At 38.1% G+C, this 21,487-nt stretch overlaps 1 protein-coding gene across 1 annotated transcript in view; it reads right to left on the bottom strand.

Annotated features, from left to right (window-relative positions):
* LOC132885605 (immunoglobulin superfamily member 1-like) overlaps positions 1-7,781 on the bottom strand; it is a 114,293-nt gene extending 106,512 nt beyond the window's left edge. Inside the window, 2 exon segments of the mRNA XM_060920315.1 lie at positions 5,966-6,232; positions 7,775-7,781. Coding sequence (XP_060776298.1) covers positions 5,966-6,232; positions 7,775-7,781 — 274 coding nt within the window.
* Between the last annotated feature and the right edge of the window lie 13,706 nt (positions 7,782-21,487).

Here is a 21,487-nt window from a genome sequence, read left to right on the forward strand (position 1 = left end):
GATGGGTTGCCAGCAGTTATAACACTGTCAGGGCTGTGTGGAAAGATTACCCTGCTCTGGCTAGACATTTTCAAATTGAGGCTGAAAATGCAGCCAACCCTGATAAAGTCAGGAAGAAGTTCCTGGGACTACTGAAGTACCTTAGCAATGCCAGCTTTGTGCATGATTTAGCCTGCATGAAAGATGCCTTGCGAGAATTGCAGAGCCTGTCACTACAAAAACGGGAGACAACCATTGTTCAGGGTTACCACTACATCAAACAGACAACAGAAATTCTAAATGCCATGAAATCACAAGGTGGAAAGTCTGCCGCAAAGGCACAACAAAGCTTGTCAGCTGGTGTTTTTAAGGGGGTGAACATTGTTGGTGACAGAGCAGGAAAGATCAACAGGCAACAATTTTATCAAGCGGTAGTGGACAATCTGACAGCCCGAATACCAGCTGATGACCTAATTTGCATCCTTCAGCCACTTGAAAAGTCAAGCTGGCCAGAGAAACAGGATGACCTAGTCCTGTTTGGAGAGACTGAGGTCTGTGCATTGGCAAAGCTCCTTGGGGAGCCGGGCAGAGAAGCAGTGGAGGAGTTCAGAAATTTAAAATTACGAGGGACACTAGAGGGAGAGACGCTGAAAAAACTTATCATTGCAAGCCAGACTTATTTACCTACCTCTGCTGAATGTGAGAGAGGATTTTCAGCTGTAAATGATACAGATAGAAAAACGCGCAATCAGCTTCGTGCCAAGAGTCTGTCCTCTCTTCTTTTTGTGGACCTTAATGGCCCTCCTTTGGAGGTCTTTAAACCTACTCCATTTGTGATGTCCTGGGTGAAGGCAGGGCATCGCCTTTCAAAATCGTGGGTGCCAGGGAGGAAAGGAAAAGAGAGCGAACCCAGACCTCTGTGGTCAATATTTTAAAACAACATTGATTTGCTTTGTGTTGATTAAAATATTGCCATATAATGCAAATACAATGTCTGGAAGTTGTGTGTCTGTGTGTGTGTGCATGTGTGTATATACTGTATGTGACTCATTTGTAGTGTTGATACCCAGTTTGTTCTGACAAAGAAGGTTATCAGGTTGTACTGCTGTTTTTTTTTTTTTTTTTCTGTGGTAGTACTGTATGGTTTGTCATGCTTAATGACATTAAAAATTATTGTTCAGAGTTAGTTATTGTGTTGAGTTACTGACACCGACTTCCATAGACGAGACGGGACGGGACCGGGGGGGGATTGATATGATAGTGGACCATGATGGTACCCCCCAATTATGGTGGGGTAATTCGCACTCTGGATAAGACATATATCAAATTTAATATATTTTTGTAGTTATTAAAATTATGTTACTAATTACTGGCCACTGACGAGGACAAATGCTTTGTTCCTCGACATAATGTGCATTGCACGTAAACACTCTTGCCTTTTATTTCAAGTAATGGCTGTATTTCCAATGTGAAAGCGCACTGCTGGGCTGACCGCTCGCCATTGCTCTGTCTTCCGATTGAAAGTGCGCAGTAGTGCAGTAGGCGTGGCCTACCTACGTATGTTGTCCAAATCTACTCTGATTGGCTTACTGTGCCATTGTCTCGCATCTCCCCGCCCCACACGAAAGCAGAGTAAAGAAAGGCTGAATGAGCAGCATGCCAGATGAGAACAGCTTTAATAAAGTAACGCATAGTATTTTATTGTAAGTAACGGGAACGGCGTTATAACGATGTAAAAAGTAATTAGTTAGATTACTCGTTACTAAAAAAAGTAACGCCGTTTATTTCTAACGCCGTTATTCCCATCACTGGGTAAGACACAGCCAACTTTTTCCAACCCCGTAAAGTAACCCCAACCAAGGCACGCGTGGCACGCGATTCATGTTACAAACGAGGGGAGAGCAAGTCACACTGAACACCATATCAAACGCACAGGGCATTGAATCATTTCATAACCACAACAGCTTAATAACATTGTGTTTCATATATCTGATTGAAGCTAAGAATATTCACATTAGCCCACAATCATATCCCGCCGTTTCTCGAGCGGTGTGTTCTTCTCTGCTTTTCACACTGGACAGTACGCACGCACGCACGCACAACAAAAGTCCGGCGCATTGCATTTCGCACCTGAATAGTTGCAGACTAAGGAAATGTTAAAACTGTAAAAATGTTGAAATGCTAAAATGAAATGATTGACCGGTTGAATGGTTTTTGAATACCTGTCATTTAAGGGTTGGAGTGAGTAGAGACTGGGATAAGGGGCGGGGGGGGGGGGCCCATTCAGAGCATTTTGTCCCGGGCCCATTCAGAGCATTTTGTCCCGGGCCCAGCCAAAGCTGTCAGCGGCCCTGGAGGCAGCCATCATGTGCATGTGAACACGCAGTATAAAGGAACTATAAATGATCCATTTTTCTTTTTCTGGCATGGCAGCAGTACGTTGCCATAGGGAAGTAATGAGAATGGACCATGCTAGAATCTTTTGCCTTCTGACTGGATGGTCAGTAGGCAGTGTGCTAATTGACTAGTTAGTAGGTACATAATTCTGGGAGAATAAAAAACTGCCAAAATTTGTATTTGTAACTTGAATCACGCAAGCTTGTAATGTCATGCTGTGCATGAAGGTAGGAAATTTGTGTGTCCATTCAAAACTTTACATGTGTACAAAAGATGTGTGTGCGCAAAACCTTTTTACACATGCAGAAAATATTTATACAGCAGCAATTTTTTTTCTTTTTACACACATGAACATCACAAGCTTAGAATCATTTTGACATTAATTTGATCTCATACATAGACAGTTATGGAAACAATTAAGAGACCACCATTGGTAATCAAACTTCAAAAGATATATATAAATTTTTTCAACACTGTCATTGCCAAAATTCTCCCACTAGTTTATCTCTGAAATAATTTTTTTAAATTAAATATATATTGAGATATTTAATTAAATATATATTGGTGTATCACAACAGGAAGGTTCTGGGTTCGAACCTCGTGACCAACTAAGGCCTTTTTGTGTTGAGTTTGCTTGTTCTCCCCATGCCTGGGTGGGGTTCTGCTGAGCGCTCTGGTTTCTTCCCACAGTCTACACACGTGGATTAGATCAACTGACTACTCTCAATTGCCCATATGTATGAATGTGAGTGTGAATGGTTATTTGTCTCTGTGTTAGCCCTGCAATAGATTGGTAACCTGTCCAGGGTGAAGTCACCTGGGTTTGATTCCAGCTTCCCCCGTGACCCTGATAGATAAGTGATTTAGATCAGGGCTTTTCAAAGTGTGGGGCGCGCCTCCCCTAGGGGGCACCAGAGTTCTTTGGGGGGGGCACAACGTGAGGAAAAATAAACCAGAATAAGTTACTATTGCGGACATTTAGCGAACTTCAGCTAGCCTTTGCCAGAGACAAAATGAATTGATTTTTAGTACCTAAAGGTACAGTGAGTGAGGAGACAGAGTCTGGGCCAAGCAAAAAAAGAAGGAAGTATGACCACGATTATTTAAAGTTTGGATTTTCATGGACTGGATCTGAAGATGCTCCACTGCCACAGTGTGTTGTCTGCCAGGAGGTGCTCGCTAACGATGCTATGAGACCATGCCGACTCCGGCGTCATATTGAGATCAAACACCCAAGTTTGGTGACCAAGACCTGGGAGTTTTTTGACAGGAGGCTAAATGAACTGCGGTCACAGCAGAAAGTAATTCATACTTTTAGCACTGTAAATGACAAGGCACAGATGTTTAAAATGTGTAAAAATAGATGTTTTCAAAAAGCACAGATGTTTAAAATGTGTAAAAGAAAAAAATAAAAATGTGTACAACAACCATTTTTTAAAATACGAATGGAACATTAAGTATAGCAACAACAAAAATTGTACAGTAAAAGGGGGGGGTGCTGTTGTTTATTTGCTCTCTGAGGGGGGGCTGACTCTCCCACACTTTGAAAACCCCTGATTTAGATAAGAGATTGATGGACGTCTTGATAGAATGCACATATGAAGATAGATGTCAAGTTGCACAAACATTATGTGCAAAAAAAAAACGCTATTAGAGGCAGGAGGAAAAAATGCTGTTATAGGCAGGAGGCAAGTGTATATCAACAATGCAAAACTCATTCTCACTGTCCATAACGAATAGTAGTAATAGAGGAAGCCTCAGTGCTAATCAAAAACAACCGTTTGAATCAATCAGAGATTTTCTTGCATTTGAAAGCCCATCAAAGCTCTTCATAGGCAAGCTCTCTGCAAACAGTGACTTGGAATATAAGTAAACCATGCTGATCCAAATACTCATGGATATTTAGCACAACACAAATGCAACGTTATATGCAATGTGTACAATAACGGTGTTCATTAAAAGTCAGTGGCATCATTCTATTTGCATATTTCTCAAACCACAAATGAGCAAATGAACACATCCTTTCGTTTGTGTAATCAATTTACATACATGTTACCAGCTGGTGGGAAACAGGATTAACCAATCAGGATCATTTTCCCCATTATTGCTTAGAAGCTCTCTCACTACACTGAGCTCAGGGATAATCAAGGTGACAGTCAATAAGGTCCCACTGTTTATTGCAGGAGGAGAAATAGAACTAGGCCTGGTTTTATCAGATAAAATGTCATTTCCCCCATTACTATAATCTTATTTTTTATCTAATTTCATTGAAACTGCCATAAAGTTTATTGAATGTTATTAATGTTATTAAGATTGGTTAATAATAGATCATGCCTTTAATAATTAAAATAGCGCATGTCATCACTGCTCCTGCTGCTGTCTGGCTTCCACCAAAATACCCTTCTCTGTTGCGCAAGTCTGTTACCCAACATGCTCTTGTGTTTTGGTGGCTTCCATGAACATGATGTGCGACAGAGTCACACCACAAAAGCAATGTTTGCCCTGTCATCAGGAGATTGTCAGATTGAATCTCAAACTCACTGTTAGGCCACAGCCATCAATGGCCAGGAGGCCAAGAGAGCAAAATTGGTTCTGCTGTCAAAGAGGAAGCAGTGGCATACTCTCTCTACAGACAGGGAGGCGTAGCATACTCCTATCAGCAACAGCAGCCAATCATGAGTGTCTATCAGCTGATGCATACAGAGTAGAGTGGATCGCGCTTTGCTCTGAGTGTGTGATGCCACTCCCTGATATTACATGAGCTGCAGGTTGAACAGATGTAGTTGCTTGGCTTCAAGTGCCTCAGAGGAAGCATGTGATAGCCTTCGCCCTCCCTGGTTGGTCGCTGTCATGTGATAGCAGAGAACTGCCTGATGAATGGGAAATGGCCTCCCAAAGAAAACCCCAAACATAACAATTAGCATTAATTTGCACGATTGGATGGGTTCCCTTTTAAATCTGGTTTAACTCTTGTCACGGAGTTTTTCCTCGTCACCTCTGACTTGCTCATTATGCAAGTTAAAAAGTTTAAAATTTTATATCTGGATTTGTATAAAGCTGCTTTGTGACAATGTCCATTGAACTGAATTGAGATTGTCGAGAATATTTCCTCATCCTGCCCTGTAATTAATTCCTATGCTACTCATTAGGAGGTTATGATTATTTGTGGATAGTTCGCTCACCAGGTGACAAAGCTAGTTATGCAGACCTACAGCAACAAAAATATTACTTATCAGAGGAAACATCAGTGAAAACTGTCACCTGCTGCTTGAAAAGTTTTAACACAAAATATTGCACAAAACAGTACACTCATAGGGAGCGATTCTACCAGTTTACTATGGGGTGCCAAGTGTCACCGGGCCCATTTCGTGGACGAAATGCATTTCGTCCATCACGGAATGCATTTCGTCCATCATGGAATGCATTTCGTCCATCACGGAATGCATTTCGACCATCACGGAATGCATTCTGTGATGACAAAATGCATTCTGTGATGGACGAAATGCATTTCGTCCACAAAATGGGCCCGGTGACACTTGGCACCCATAGTTTACTCATCCCCTCAGGATATCAAGATGAACAAACTTACCTGACACAGACAGGCGAACAGGATCACTCTTTTCTGTGCTCTGTGGGCCATCTACAGTCCGGGTTCCCATGCAGGTAAATGTAGCCTCATCATTCACCATAAAGGTGTATTCACTTGTCTTTATAGTAGAAATTTCAGCTTCATTCTTGAACCAGGTGTAAGTCCACTCGTCTTCTCCTCCCTGTATTTCACATTTAAGGGTGACCTTCTCTCCTCTGAATACTTCTGTCCCACCAGACTGCAGTGTGAGTGTGGCCTTTAGATCTCCTGTAAGAACCCAAAAATGAAAGACGTCTCTGATTTACAGTCTTTGACACTTTAGGAAGATCGATTACATTCCACTGGTCTCAAATTAAGAATGCATTTATCACTTGTTATTTTACTAATTTTGAGCCATTTGTTTTAATCATCTATGAAATGAACAGGCCGAGTTTTACGTACATATTGAAGGCAATTTTTTTTTAAAAATGCAATAAATGAAATGTAGATAAATCACCTGTTTGTGTCCAGTGGATGAATCCAGTCAGCACTAAAGTTCGGGAGAGAAACAGAAATTACAGTTTCATTTAGGTATAAAACAGTTGGGGTTTGCTGATGGAGGAAAATAATGAACAACAGGGTGGTGTGATGTGGCCCAGTGTGACGCAGGTGTACTGTTACCATCCCAAAGTAGATTATTTTCAATTACTGTACTCTCTGTCTTGGAGAGTTTAATTCCTCTTATACCAGACAAATTTGCCATCAATTACAAGTTGAAGTTTCTTAATGAATTGCATGCTGTACTTTTCAACTTTTCAGTTTAGTTCCTGTTACTGCTGATGCTATAGCTGCTATAAACAGTTGTTCCTCTTTCACAGTGTCTGCTTTTTAACACTTGAAGTTTAAAAAAAAAAGTGTGAGCAAACTTTCATATAAACCTGTGATAAGCCTGCACTCATGTGTAGTGCAGAGCTGAAGTTTTATTTAAAACAATTCAAATCAGTCTGTGCCCGATAGACTCTAATGATCTTAAATCCCCCAGTAGATTTATTCAAATCAGCATCTGTTCTGATCTGATGTTGAAGACGGTGCCATGTCTCGATGAATATAAATATCTCACATTTAGAAATTCAATCACTTGATTTCCTGTCTGCTTGGCACAGTCGCCTACCTGAGGCTAAGACCTGCAGAGTTTTATAGTGTATCTACAAGAGCAACTTTCTGCACTTTACAGATGATAAAGTGCAGAAAATCTCTCCAAATAAATGCAGAATAAAGTATAAAATATAAAATCCTAAACTGACTCCCAGTGCAAAACAGCAGTTAAAAATATCAGCTTTAAATATTCTGCACAACTGAGACACACCAGGATGCAGTTGCTGAAAATAGTGTTTGTTTAATTATTATTTAATATTTGCCTTATAAAATAAATTGGGTCGGATTTAAACGCACCACAAAACAGCAGAATGCACTGTTCACGTGAAATTCAGTATCAAACCTTAGCTACAGACAAATGAAATAATCACACAGAACCTGATGACAGGACTCTCAGCCTGTTAATTCAAAACTTAATTCACCACCAATCAGTGTAATGAAGACACACAGAGAACATTTACTCACAGAGCATCACACAGAGTGGACGGAGCTCCATCCTGCCCTTCTGATGACTGACTGAATGACTGAGTGAACGTGTAGCATCTGTGTTAAACACTTGAAACTTCCTGCATGTGTTCTTAAACACCAATCAGAGAGGGGGTGGAGGGGGAGAGGGTGCCATTATTAGGATTCATTACATGCAACACATTTTCTCCATCAACACAATATTTTCACCACTCATGATCCGCATTATGTGCATTATAGCAATGGTATAAGAAGTATCTCTCCACATACCCAAATATAATGGGGGAATAAAACAATAAGTACTGAAAGAGGAAGTACACACACACACACACACACACACACACACACACACACACGCCCAAAGAGAGAGAGAGAGAGAGAGAGAGAGCTGTTGTGGTTTCTGTACTTCAGGCTAAAAGGTCTTGGTGTTGCTGTCAGTAATAACAGCAACTGATCAGCAGTAAGGAACATTTAGGTGTGATGTGTTTTTTGAGCCTAAAGTTTAAGCAGATCATCAGTGTTACTGTTAGAGCTGTGAATAAAAGGCCTGAAATGAGTGATGTGAATTATTAACTTTCTCCAAAGGAGTAAATATATCGTTTCATTCACAGTCTGATGGTGTGAATGTTGCTGTCAGACAGGACACAAGTGAATAAACTCAGTGTGTCCTTTATTCAGGGCAAACCAATGATCTTCATCATAATTAAAAACAGAGGTCAGAGTACAGGAAGACAATATCAAAGTAAGCAGATCCATACTCCAAATAAAAAGGCAGGTACAACACACAAAAACAGATTTTCACAGAAACAGGGAACTAAGGCTCACTATTGCACTAGTAAAGCACTAGTGGCACTGAACCTCCACTGAGTCTCAGGATTTTCCTCCTTTTTGCATCTTGATTACTGTTAACAATTTTCACTAAACTATCAAATAAAATATCCAGGTCAGGTGAGCACAGCACTGGACTCAAAGCTTTTGTGTTATTGGGCTTCAGTTTCTGATTAATTCTACTTACTGCCCGTGGATGGTATGGACACATTTCGAGTTATTTCCTCTCTGAGCTCTCTCTGTTGAGATGCATTTATTGGTGGCACAATGTTGGGGTTCACCCAGAAAGAGACCCCGATTCCTTCATGAGCCCCCTCGGATCCGAGGACAATAATGATCAGGTCGAGAAAAACAGACAAAGAATCAGAGATTCACATGCCAGTTTATTCGCACAGTCACTTCGTCAAAGATGAAAGATTACAAACACCTTTTATAACAAATCATAATCTCTCCAAACGGCTATTGTGTCTGTCAAATGTGTGTGTGTTTGTATGTGACCTCAGAGAGGGGTGTGTGTGTGTGTCTATGGGAGGGTGTGAGTGAGTGACATCATTTTGATATCTGTGTCTATGTGCTAGGTCAGCAAATCACATCTTAATTCCGTATGTATGTGTGTGTGAATGAAACCTTCAATCATAAGCAAAATAATATTTCAGCAATTCCATTTACGCACGTCAAAGCATGTGAGATGTTTTTACGACAATGTTTTAAACAAAGACTATGTTTGGTCTAACAAAGAAGTGTTCTTCTCCACTGGACGAAGGTCAGGCTACACAGGAACAGTTTAAAATCACTGCCATAGTATATGCAATAGTCCAAAATAATAAAGGATCTTAAAAAGCTCTAAAATATACTATAAGTAATATATACTATAATAATATATACTATAACTATACTATAAAAATATAATATAAGAGTCTTAACTCTTTGTTCAGCAATAAGGCTACCATTACATCCAACATTAAAGTGTGTGTGGGTCGATCTGACATCAAAACAGACCTTGGCGTCGTTCAGACACATCTCTGATCAAAAATACACATTTCATAAATAAAATGTTCCCAAACAATGTCCAGCCGAGACAGAAGGTCATTTTTAACTGAACCTTAAGTTAATCCTTAATTTTGTCACCTTTTTAATAATAATACTTATAAGAATAATAAGAATAATACTTATATAAACCTAACAATCCCCCCCTTTGATAATAGTATCACTATTATCAAATCCTAGGACCATATTTGATCATTATCACCTCATGATTATATATGTGATTACATCAAGAATTAATCCTGAGTTAATCTTTGCCCTTCTTGACGTATATTGGTGCTCAGAGGGCGGGCATGCCCAATCAGCCCTCGTCCCACCTCACCGGAGCTTAGAGAAACTCAAAACCTCTTAATTCCCAGATACACGCTACTTCCTTCAGAGATTTGTTCTAAAACAGTGAGGGAAAAATGAAATTAGAAGGCATATCGACCTATAGCGAGAACAGAGTCCTGTAAGAATACAGAGTTTCAGAGCATAGAGATGTGTAATAATAGTAGAAAACGGCATCAGATGAAAGACATAACACATTCGTGTGGTGTGCACTTGTGCAGTCCAGTTAGCGAAGTTAGTCCAGAAGATGTTGTCTCGAAGTCCAGCTCGAGCGGGTAACCCTGCTCCGAGCAATGAAGTGGTCCAGAAGGCTCGGGCGGGTAACCCTGCCCCGAGCAATGAACTGGTCCAGAAGGCTCGGGCGGGTAGCCCTGCCCCGAGCAATGAAGCAGTCACGAAGGCTCGGGCGGGTAGCCCTGCCCGAGCAATAATGAAGTCACGAAACCCGTGATGAGGACTGTCATGGTTGTAGTGAGGATGATTGGTTCCAAATGGGGCGCAAGGTCTCTTCTCCTCTTTGTCCACAACGTCTTGAGGATTCTCAGTCGAATCTGTGTAGAGCTCAGAAATAGAGAGAGAAAACTGGCCAGAGGGAGACTAGATAGGGACACAAAAAGTGTTAATAGCAGCAAACTTGTTATTGTAACACAACTTTGTTATGGAGCCTTCTTCAATCACGTGGCATGGATCCACTGTGGAAAAAGATCAGTTAAAACAGCAGCAAAAGTAATGGCGACTATGTCTGCAGCCCCATTATATTGTTTTCCCAATTGTCCAAATCATTACTTTAAAAAGTCACACCAGCATCTGTCTCCCACGTGAAAGGGGTGTGTGGTGGAGATAATATTGTACTATTGACCTTGGTACAAATTTTATGCAACTTATCTATAAGGGCTGCAGAATACTCATCCATATGCATTTTCAAATCAGAGGTACCCAGAGCCGGAGTTCCCTTCTTCCAGGGGGAATAATTTCTTGGTGTCACACGAATTTCAGCCAGAATGAATTATGGATTACAGAAGCAAACCTGTGTCCTGCATGACCTTAATTAATTTGTCTTTCAATGTTCGATTAGTACGTTCTACGATACCAGAGGATTGAGGAATGTGAAAACACCAGTTTAGTTTAGAGATACTTACAAAGGTTTTGTGTGACTTTTGAGGTAAAATGGGTACCCTTGTCTGAGTCTATGGCATTTGAAACCCCATAACAATAACAATAATTATTATTATTGATTTCTTATTATTTTATTGTTGTTGTTTTGTTGTTCTGCTTTTATTGTTTGTTTTCTTTTTTATTGTCCAGTGTTCTTAGGTACTTTGAAAGGCACTTATAAATAAAATGTATCATTATTATTATTATAACTAGGTATCAAAACGAGTAACTACCTTCATGTTCTCTCGAGAACAGGGAAAAACTTCTACCCATTTAGAGAATTTGTCCACAATCAAGATGACAAAAATCAAATGAGAAAGAGCGAGCGTATGTCTCATGCAGAATATCAGGCTGATATTGATTGAACACATAGAATAACCACAGAGGTGTGATAATATTATAAATTATAAAACAAGAACCGTCTGAGGGTTTAGAACAAGAACCATCAACAAATGTCATTCCAAGTATCATCCCGAGAATTAAGGAGGCGTGCGAGAGCGCGACCTACATTATCAAAAGAGGATGTGACACGAACTTCGAGATTGTTAGTAGAACAGAGAATAAATAGTCATATGTTAATCTAATTATCTATTAAATTACTGATAAATTAATTTAATGGGTCTGTAAATTTTGCAACACCTGTTTAACTTGGTGTGATGAGTGCAAGATCAATGGGTTTCCGCATCTAAAACCATCAAAGCACATGCGGAGACAGCCCCCAGACACGCAGGTAAGCCTTGAGCAACAATGTCTAATGTTTTAATGTTTTGGATAAAAACGCACAATGATGCATTTCCCCCCCCTCACGTTCCCCAGAGGCCGTGCCCCGGTGTCCACAGGCATAGAGGTGAAAGGGCTTGAAGTGAGCAGGTGACCCAGGGGCGGAACAAAGGGTGCTTCTGAGGGAGTGATAAGCGACCACCATAGCGTCAGTCCAGGTCAAAGGATGTTGCAGTGGAGGAGGTTTTGTGTCTAGAATGACAGCCTTGAGAAAGTTCAAAACTTCAAAAGTTCAAATACTTAAGTGTCCATATAATATTGCAGCTTGGTTCTGGAAACCTTAAAGCCCTTATGCGCCAGATGTTGAAGCAGGCGCAAGTGTCAGTGTCTTGGCAGATTTCTGGTGACTCAGCAGACACCAGAACACACAGACCACAGAGTCCTGAGGGAGGGAGAAGGTCACAGAGTGCGTTATGAATTACAGCTGAAAAAAAAAAACAGCAGGAGAGTCAAATGAAACCTTGAGTCCAAACGCTATCTCCTCATGTGCGTGAAAAAAAAGGCAGAACAGAGATCATTAATGGCAGGAACCTGTGATATTACAGAAGAAACAATCAATTCATTAATCTTAATTCATTAATCTTACGTAAATCTTGTGTAAAGTGTCTCACCACGCCTTGCTCGAGAAGAGACTGTAGGATGACATGGATCCAGAGAGAGAGGTATTGCTTATTATAAACAGGATGCACATGAATAGTTTCATGTCAATTTAAGTTCCAGGTTGCAGTGCAACAAAATGCGGAAAGGTTCAAGGACAATGAATACTTATACAAGCCAATGTATCATAATCATGATAATTTATGAAGTTTTTTTCTTAATGGTTAAACAAAGATAAACCCAAGTCTCCGATTTATAAACAAAAAGTTATTCAAGTAAACGTTTGTTAACTGTTTCTTGCTGAAAAAAAATTATGGTTAACTAAATACATTAAAAGCCTATCCATTCCATATCCTCTGTGGTTTTTAAAGGCAAAAGTATGGAGGTTTAAAACTCAGCAAACAGTTAATCAGAGCATTTCATATCAATAGTTCGAAATTAGGAGGAACATAGTTAAGCTTAGCCTCATAAGTAGCAATAAGTTTAAAGAAAGATAAGGAGATAAAAAAAAAACAGGGCAAATTGAAATGACAAACAATTTCACTGAATGTAATTTGAATAAAATTGAATAGCTGATAAGCACTTTTGTTGGATTCGATATGTGACAGAGAGAATTGGTTGTCTGTCTTGGACATTTTGACTTTATGTATATGGAATTTACCTAATAATATAAAGAGATTACTTATTAAATTTATTATTGTGAGAAAGTGCCAAAAATAATGATTTTCTCTGCCCATTGCAGATTTCTGTGTGTCCTTGCCTGCTGTTCTTGCATGAGTTGTTTATATTATAGCTATCTGTAACAGTCTGAGCCTTATCTCAATGCTGACTGAGAAAGAGACAGAGCATATTGCTACGGAACAATTATTCAAAATATTATATATTATAATAGGACGACAATTATTCAAAAAATGTCAAAAATGAAGTAAAAAGCGGGTTAGCTCGCTGTTGAACTAATTTCATGCTTCCCAGACAAGACAAGTCCACATTTCGCTAAAACGCGTCAGAAACAGGAGTATATAGGATATTTAAAGGTTAGAATTACATATGATTAATAAAAATACCACTACACCAGCGGCGGTGAGAGCGCCGAATCCTAACCACTAGACCACCACACGATCAGTTTAAAATGTTTTAGATCAACATTAAACATTAGGTTAAACATTAAACTTTTCGGCATTTCCATTCACACGTAAGGTAAATATATTTGATGTCTTTTATTATGCCTTTAAACAGGAAGTGGTATAATACTCAATATTTTAACAATGACTCCTGATAAATTTCTTCAAATCTGAAAGTGATATTTGATTTGGCTGAATTAATCAAACTCTAAGCCTTAAATATATTTCTTCTGTTTTTACCATGTCTGTTTAATTTAAGTGAATGTTTTAAAATGTTTTTTGTGTTGTATTTACTTGTACAGTTATTTCATTATTTAAGGTCTGAACGCATAGAATTACTGCCCAAATCTGATGAGACGAGAGTTTTGCCCTAAAGAGCTGTTTTTTTCTTTTCTTTTATCCGGTGAGCATGCCCAGTTCACAAGCATCATGGGAACTGGAGTTCTCATAATGTTATTTTGCCGTCACATACTTCGTATTCATCATTTATAAGATTTAGACATGAAACTGCATTAATAGCTGCACTATTAATTATTAAAACACATTAATAGTCTTGTAGAGTGCTCGCGGACCTGTTCAGAGATCACCTCGCGGACCACTCGTGACTTTCCTAATAACTTTCCAGTTATAAGTTTCGGACTATCAACACACAATGAATATAAAATAAAATACAGATGATCTACTCACCAAACGCTGAAACTAATTGATTAAGAAGCAGATTTTTCCTCTGATGATGTTAAGGGAAGAGGATCTCTTCTCTTGGATTTCTAACAGTGCGGATCTTCTTCGGAACGAAACATAAATGACGCGATCGAGCGAATCAATACAGACGCTGCATTTGCTGAGTTCATGCACACGTAATGGGTTGAGGAAAGTTCATACTTTAATTTCATGCAGCATGAAAGTGTGATTATTGTTTACAATTTGAAAACAGGAATACAAATAAGGTTTCCGTAGTTTCTGAGTCAAGAATCCCCTTGGTAAAATTTTCTATAGATTTCTATAGAAAAAAATCTATAAAAATTCTATAAAATTTCTAAATGAATTTTTTATAGAATTTTTATAGACTTTTTGTAGAAATTTTATAGTTTTAATAGAAATTTTATAGAGTTTTCATAGAAATTTTACAGAGTTTTAATAGAAACTTAATAGCGTTTTAATAGAAATTTTATAGAGTTTTAATAGAAATGTTATAGAGATTATACATAGAAATCTTATAGAATTCCTATAGAAAGTCAACAGGATTTAACGAAGTTTCTATAGAATTCTTTATAGAGTACTGTGAAAATCTCTACAGCAATTTCTATAGAGACTATAGCAATTTCTATAGAGATTGCTATAGTTATTGAAGTCACCTGCATAATAGATACTCGAAGACCTACCCATGAAAATACAGTGAGCAACTAAAACTGTGTCCACCACCTGAATACTGGATCGTATAACAAATAATCATAACAGTAACACGAGAGAATACCAAATTATAAAAATTGGACAGATTCATCTCCAAATTCATCTTCAGAAAAAGCTATCAAAGGCAGTTAGTGGTTGCAGTGTGTAAAAATGAATGTGAAGATGATATATGTAACTGTAAAAAAGAATTGTACTGTATATTTCGACGTTTAACATCTACTCGAATAATGTTTCAATTAAATACAGGTATATATAAAGTTAAGGGGCATCAAATTAGAGAGGTTGAAATCACTAATGAATTGATAGCATGTAATTTATCTGATATAGCAAATAAGTATATTTACATGAAAATACAAAGAAAGACGTTTGTTTCACTTCTTCCAAATGCCATTGAGCTTGACTGAAAATTAATGTATAGCGTATATCAGCGTTTATTTTGGAAGTACATTTATTAAATTATGTCTTAAACTGTAATTTACATTTGGATCAATTGAGTTGTTGATCAGAAGTGTTATTATGTGAGATAAAGTAAATGAAATAAAGAACATTTTTATTGGAGATAAGTACTAAAGTTGTTCTTTGGATGCAAGGCCTTTTGTCTCAGACTGGAATTTCTGTAGGGTCTTTAAAATCCACCAAATTGTGTTTTTATGGAAATAACCATTATGAAATTTATAAAATTCTGTTGGCCCTAATAAAGTAGAGCTTCTATAGAACTCTGTATCAATTCTATAGAAATCGTTTTCTATAGACTACTATTTATATAGAATTCTGTTGAGATTCTATAGAAGCTGTTTTCTATAGAGTACAACTTCTATAGAATTTATACTATTTCTATACAACTTCTATAGAAACTATTTTCTATAGAGTATTAGTTCTATAGCGTTCTATAGAGATTGTATAGAAAGAGGGGTTTCTATAGGATTTTCTATAGAGTTTCTATAGAATTCTAAAAAACATTTTGACAAGGGTCAAGAGTGAATCAAGTAAATTGATTCACACGCATATGAGTTTGTTCTAAAGAATCAATTCAGTGAAGCTTTTGTTGAGATTAAAATGCACAATATACAGAATGTCCGTATTTTATACGGATTTGATTCAATAAACATAGTATACGGGCGTACAAATAAAGTTATACGGATTCTTTTTAACAAAAAACACTTCAATATTTATTTAGAGCTATAATCAATTCCCACGATGATAAAAGAGCACATAACATTTACACCTTGTGTTTTTTTGTCAAACATTGAAGCTTTGTATTCATTCTTAAAGTTTATTATTATTAATATTGAATAAAAAGTACCTGGGATATATTATTGTTAACTATCATTCAAATTTTAGGTAAATCATTTTAATTTGCATCTTATAAGGATTTTATAAGGGAAATAAAGACTTTGGAAGTTGGTTATACAGGTTTGACTGACCAAAGGTTTGACATTTATGCACACCAGGAACACAGTTCTGACTGTTCATGTCCAGAGTACTGATTTGTTGTTTCATTATTTTGTGCATATCCAGTAATGTCTTATATAAATGCTAAAACAATTAAAGATACATTACACAGCTCCTAGAGATTGCAAATACCTGGATGAGGATAAATCAAAACTGAGCCGGCCAAATTGTCTAGAATCTGTGTAGAATGCTAAACCACATCCAATCCCGTGGGTTTTTTCTCGGGGTCCGGGTACCTTAATACAATAATACAATTAATATAATACAATTAATATAATACAAATTTTCCCCCCATGGTGGCTGCACGAAGGAATCAAAGATTAAAAGCGCGCTCTTCTTGTGACAGCTCTCCCGTGGAGTGTCTTCACGAGGCTCACCGTCCCGTAAACAAATTACGAGGTTTACCAGTCCAATCCCGTGGCTCTACCAGCCCCATCTCATCCCGTAAACAAAAGTCTAAAAAGTCTACAAGGTTCCCCAAAACGTCCCGTGCCTCCACACGAGGATTACCTGAATTTACTGGGTCTCTTTTCTTTTTGAAATTACTACCAACCAGGCGGAAGTCTAACCAATCAAATTATACATTAAAATTAAAATAATTTACTCACCTGGTTGGCAGTATACCACTTCTGACACCAAATTGTTGGGGTTCACCCAGAAAGAGACCCCGATTCCTTCATGAGCCCCCCTCGGATCCGAGGACGATAATGATCAGGTCGAGAAAAACAGACAAAGAATCAGAGATTCACATGCCAGTTTATTCGCACAGTCACTTCGTCAAAGATGAAAGATTACAAACACCTTTTATAACAAATCATAATCTCTCCAAACGGCTATTGTGTCTGTCAAATGTGTGTGTGTTTGTATGTGACCTCAGAGAGGTGTGTGTGTGTGTGTGTGTGTGTGTCTATGGGAGGGTGTGAGTGAGTGACATCATTTTGATATCTGTGTCTATGTGCTAGGTCAGCAAATCACATCTTAATTCCATATGTATGTGTGTGTGAATGAAACCTTCAATCATAAGCAAAATAATATTTCAGCAATTCCATTTACGCACGTCAAAGTGCGTGAGATGTTTTTACGACAATGTTTTAAACAAAGACTATGTTTGGTCTAACAAAGAAGTGTTCTTCTCCACTGGACGAAGGTCAGGCTACACAGGAACAGTTTAAAATCACTGCCATAGTATATGCAATAGTCCAAAATAATAAAGGATCTTAAAAAGCTCTAAAATATACTATAAGTAATATATACTATAATAATATATACTATAACTATACTATAAAAATATAATATAAGAGTCTTAACTCTTTGTTCAGCAATAAGGCTACCATTACATCCAACATTAAAGTGTGTGTGGGTCGATCTGACATCAAAACAGACCTTGGCGTCGTTCAGACACATCTCTGATCAAAAATACACATTTCATAAATAAAATGTTCCCAAACAATGTCCAGCCGAGACAGAAGGTCATTTTTAACTGAACCTTAAGTTAATCCTTAATTTTTTCACCATTTTAATAATAATACTTATAAGAATAATAAGAATAATACTTATATAAACCTAACACACAAAGTAATGCATCATCAGTGAGATAAGATGCTATAGATGTGAAAGTGACATCTAACATAATGTTCACCTTTCATTATGAGCTCATCTCATTGAGTGCTGAAAGCCATGGCACATGCCACAGAAACCAGCAGTAGTAGGAACATGTATGTGTGACTCTTTTAATTATAACTTTACTGAGAATGTGAAGCACAGAACATTTCCTCATTTCTCACTGGTTAAAGACACACAGCTCAACTAGAATAGAAAGCAAACCACAAGAATATTTCATCTTTTAACTGCTATTAACTGGAAGTGAAAGTCACATATTTGCTGAAGAATACATAAAAGACAGAAAGATAATCTCTTTATATCAGAATGTCAATTAATCACAATGTTCTTTATAAGATATGAAGTTATGGTTAGTATTTTTTTTTAATGTAAATCAGATCGCAAATGACTGATGTGAGACTGTGAATCAAAATGTCAGTCAGTATTTCTCCAGAAGCAGATTGAACATAACAGGCCTAATTTCCTGATCTGTTTTTGCTGTGTATGAGTCATTTCTTCTGTTAATTAATATAGGAATCTTCTAAGTCATGAAAGGGAGACTTTCCAAAGTTAGCAAGAAGTCAAATCTAATCTCATTATCTCTAGCCGCTTTATCCTGTTCTACAGGGTCGCAGGCAAGCTGAAGCCTATCCCAGCTGACTACGGGCGAAAGGCAGGGTACACCCTGGACAAGTCACCAGGTCATCACAGGGCTGACACATAGACACAGACAACCATTCACACTCACATTCACACCTACGGTCAATTTAGAGTCACCAGTTACCCTAACCTGCATGTCTTTGGACTGTGGGGGAAACCGGAGCACCTGGAGGAAGCCCACACGGACACGGGGAGAACATGCAAACTCCGCACAAAAAGGCCCTCGCCGGCCACGGGGCTCGAACCCGGACCTTCTTGCTGTGAGGCGACAGCACTAACCACTACACCACCGTGCCGCCCCTGAAGTCAAATCAATGATTTAAAAAAAAAAAAATAGTGAGGATGGCTTACCCTACATTCACACTAAACACAGTGAGAGCCTCAAAACCATGCAGCACATCTTGGGCAGTGGGGCGTCAGAATAAAGTTGAAGTCCAAGCAACTTTCTGGTAATGAGCTATGACGTGGTTCAGCAGCAATGGCATCCTGAGAAAGGAGGATTATCTAGAAATACTAAGCAAGTATCAAAAGCAAAACTCCAAAGTTGTAACAAAATGGCTTCAAGACAACAAGGTGATATTATTGGAGTGGCCATCATGAAGCTCTGACTTGTATTTGTGGCCTGAACTGAGAAAGTGTGTCCAAGCTAGAAGGCCCAGAAACCTGACTGAGTTGCACCTGTTCTGTCAGGAGAAGCAGAAATCCTAGCAATGTTTGTGGAAGGCTACCTCAAGACTTTGATTCCTTTTCAGCAATTAAAAGATGATGGCACGAAACACTGAAATAAAACCAAATGTATGTAAACTTGACCTACTGAAATTTATCCATTTCCTGATTTAGTAAATAAAGGCTGAAATTAATCCATGTGTTTTTGAAATGACCTCAAATGGAAATAGATACCCTGATCAACTTAATCTGTAAAGTTGTGAAACTTTAGATTTTTAATGTCTTTAGCCTTGGTTAGATTAGATTAGATTAGATTAGATTAGATTAGATTAGATTAGATTAGATTAGATTAGATTAGATAAAACTTTATTGATCCCTTTGGGTGGGTTCCCTCAGGGAAATTAAGATTCCAGCAGCATCATTACAGATAAACAGGGAAAAGAAATAGAGAAAATTTATTTTAATTTATCTTGAAGTTAAGTATTTACATATACAAATATATAAAAAGAATAAGATATGGGGAAGAGAGGAAGAGGGGGAGGGGGGAAGGTGGGGAGGGGGGTAGGAGAGATATTGCACTTTATATTGCACATTGTCCGGTATTGCTTATTGTTAGGCTAGGCTACTGCTCCTTCCCGTCCTCTGTCCTCCTGTTACCCCTTCTCCCCCCCAGAGAGGAGTAACAGGAGGACAGAGGGGTTGTGTGCAAAACTTGCAGTGCATGCAAAACTTGCAGAAATTAGCTGGTGTTCCTATTAAAATGGCTTTTGAATATATATTTAACTATTAATATGTTCACTGAATGTTAGATTTTATTACATCGTGTTTTTCAGGGCTTGACAGCAGCGACATGGTGGCTTTATATACTTCACGTTTAAGTATTACGAGTTATTGTCCCTGCAACCAAAAGTAAGACTTTTGACTTCTCTGTGTATCACATGATTGTCTGTTTGCCTCAAGCCTTACACTTTTATGTGCACATGTTCACAGCAAACGCAGCAAGAGTGTTAAAATTCATTCTGGCTGCCCTGCCAACGACACTGTCGAAGTTTGTGGACACTGTGACTTCGATGCTACCACCCCCATGCTTCACACTTGGGATAGTGTTCTGTGAATTAAAATGTCTTACATATAGGGCTAATCATTATGGCCAAACAGTTTAGTTATTGTTTAATCTTACCAGAGAACACTTCTCCAAAAGTTACAACACTGTTTTTTTTTCTGCTGGCCTTAGTGTACAGGCTTCTCCCTTGTGTGACAGTCTTTCAGGCCATGATGATGTAGGACTCTTAATGACAACTCTATTTTACAAAATTTAATACCTAATGTCTGAAACTCCTTTAATAGTTCCTTTGTTGCTGTCTTGGGGTCCGGTTGAACCTTTTGGACCAATGTTTGTTCATCCCTGGGAGTTAAAATGTGTGCCTCTTTCTTGAATGATGCAGTGTCTATGTGGTCCCAAGACTTTTTCTGTATTGTACTGGATTGCATTGTACTGTATTATGCTCCTAAGGGCAAACCAAACTTGTGCATTCCCAGTAACCCCTAATTATGACAACTGGCCAAACAGAAGCTTCTCAAATTCATTACATCAATTTCTGGAACCTTCCAGACGATTTACAGAAACTGTTAACTTGGTGTCAATGTTTGGCTCATTGGAATGCTTATATAGCGAATTTCAGCAGAAATAAACGTGTCTTTAATCATTTGTTTTAAAATGACCTCTGATGTAAACAGAAGTAGATGGCCTCATTGAGCCACCGAAAGAAATGTATAGTAACCTGAAATGTGTGGAGCTGTGAGATTGAATGGTGTAGGTTGTATAGGGAAGCTTTTGACCCCAACTCAAACTATTACAGGTAGCTATTGTAATTTGATATAGCTTTTATTTCGCTTTTTGTATATGAAGTGATTTGGTTATCTAAAACTCCTGCTTTTCTGTTTGTTTGGGAGATCAGACTTATGGGTATTGTAGTAATGTGAGAGCACAGTATTCCACAGACTCCAGAGACCCTCCCTAAAGCCTTGGGCATAACTGATAATCTTTGCACTTTTCGCATTTCAAACATTTCAAAACATACCCACATTTCTGAATGGCTGACAAGGATTCTGGGTATTAAAGTACATGCAACGGCAACATTATAAGCTGAATAATATTAATAAGCTGAATGCATTATTATTATTATTATTATTATTATTATTATTATTATTATTATTATTATTATTATTAAGCACTTTACACTGTCCCATTTTGGCCTGTTGTATAAAATGTCTACTCAAT

This window comes from Neoarius graeffei, chromosome 1 (genome assembly GCF_027579695.1).
Source record: "Neoarius graeffei isolate fNeoGra1 chromosome 1, fNeoGra1.pri, whole genome shotgun sequence".
Lineage (NCBI taxonomy): Eukaryota > Metazoa > Chordata > Actinopteri > Siluriformes > Ariidae > Neoarius > Neoarius graeffei.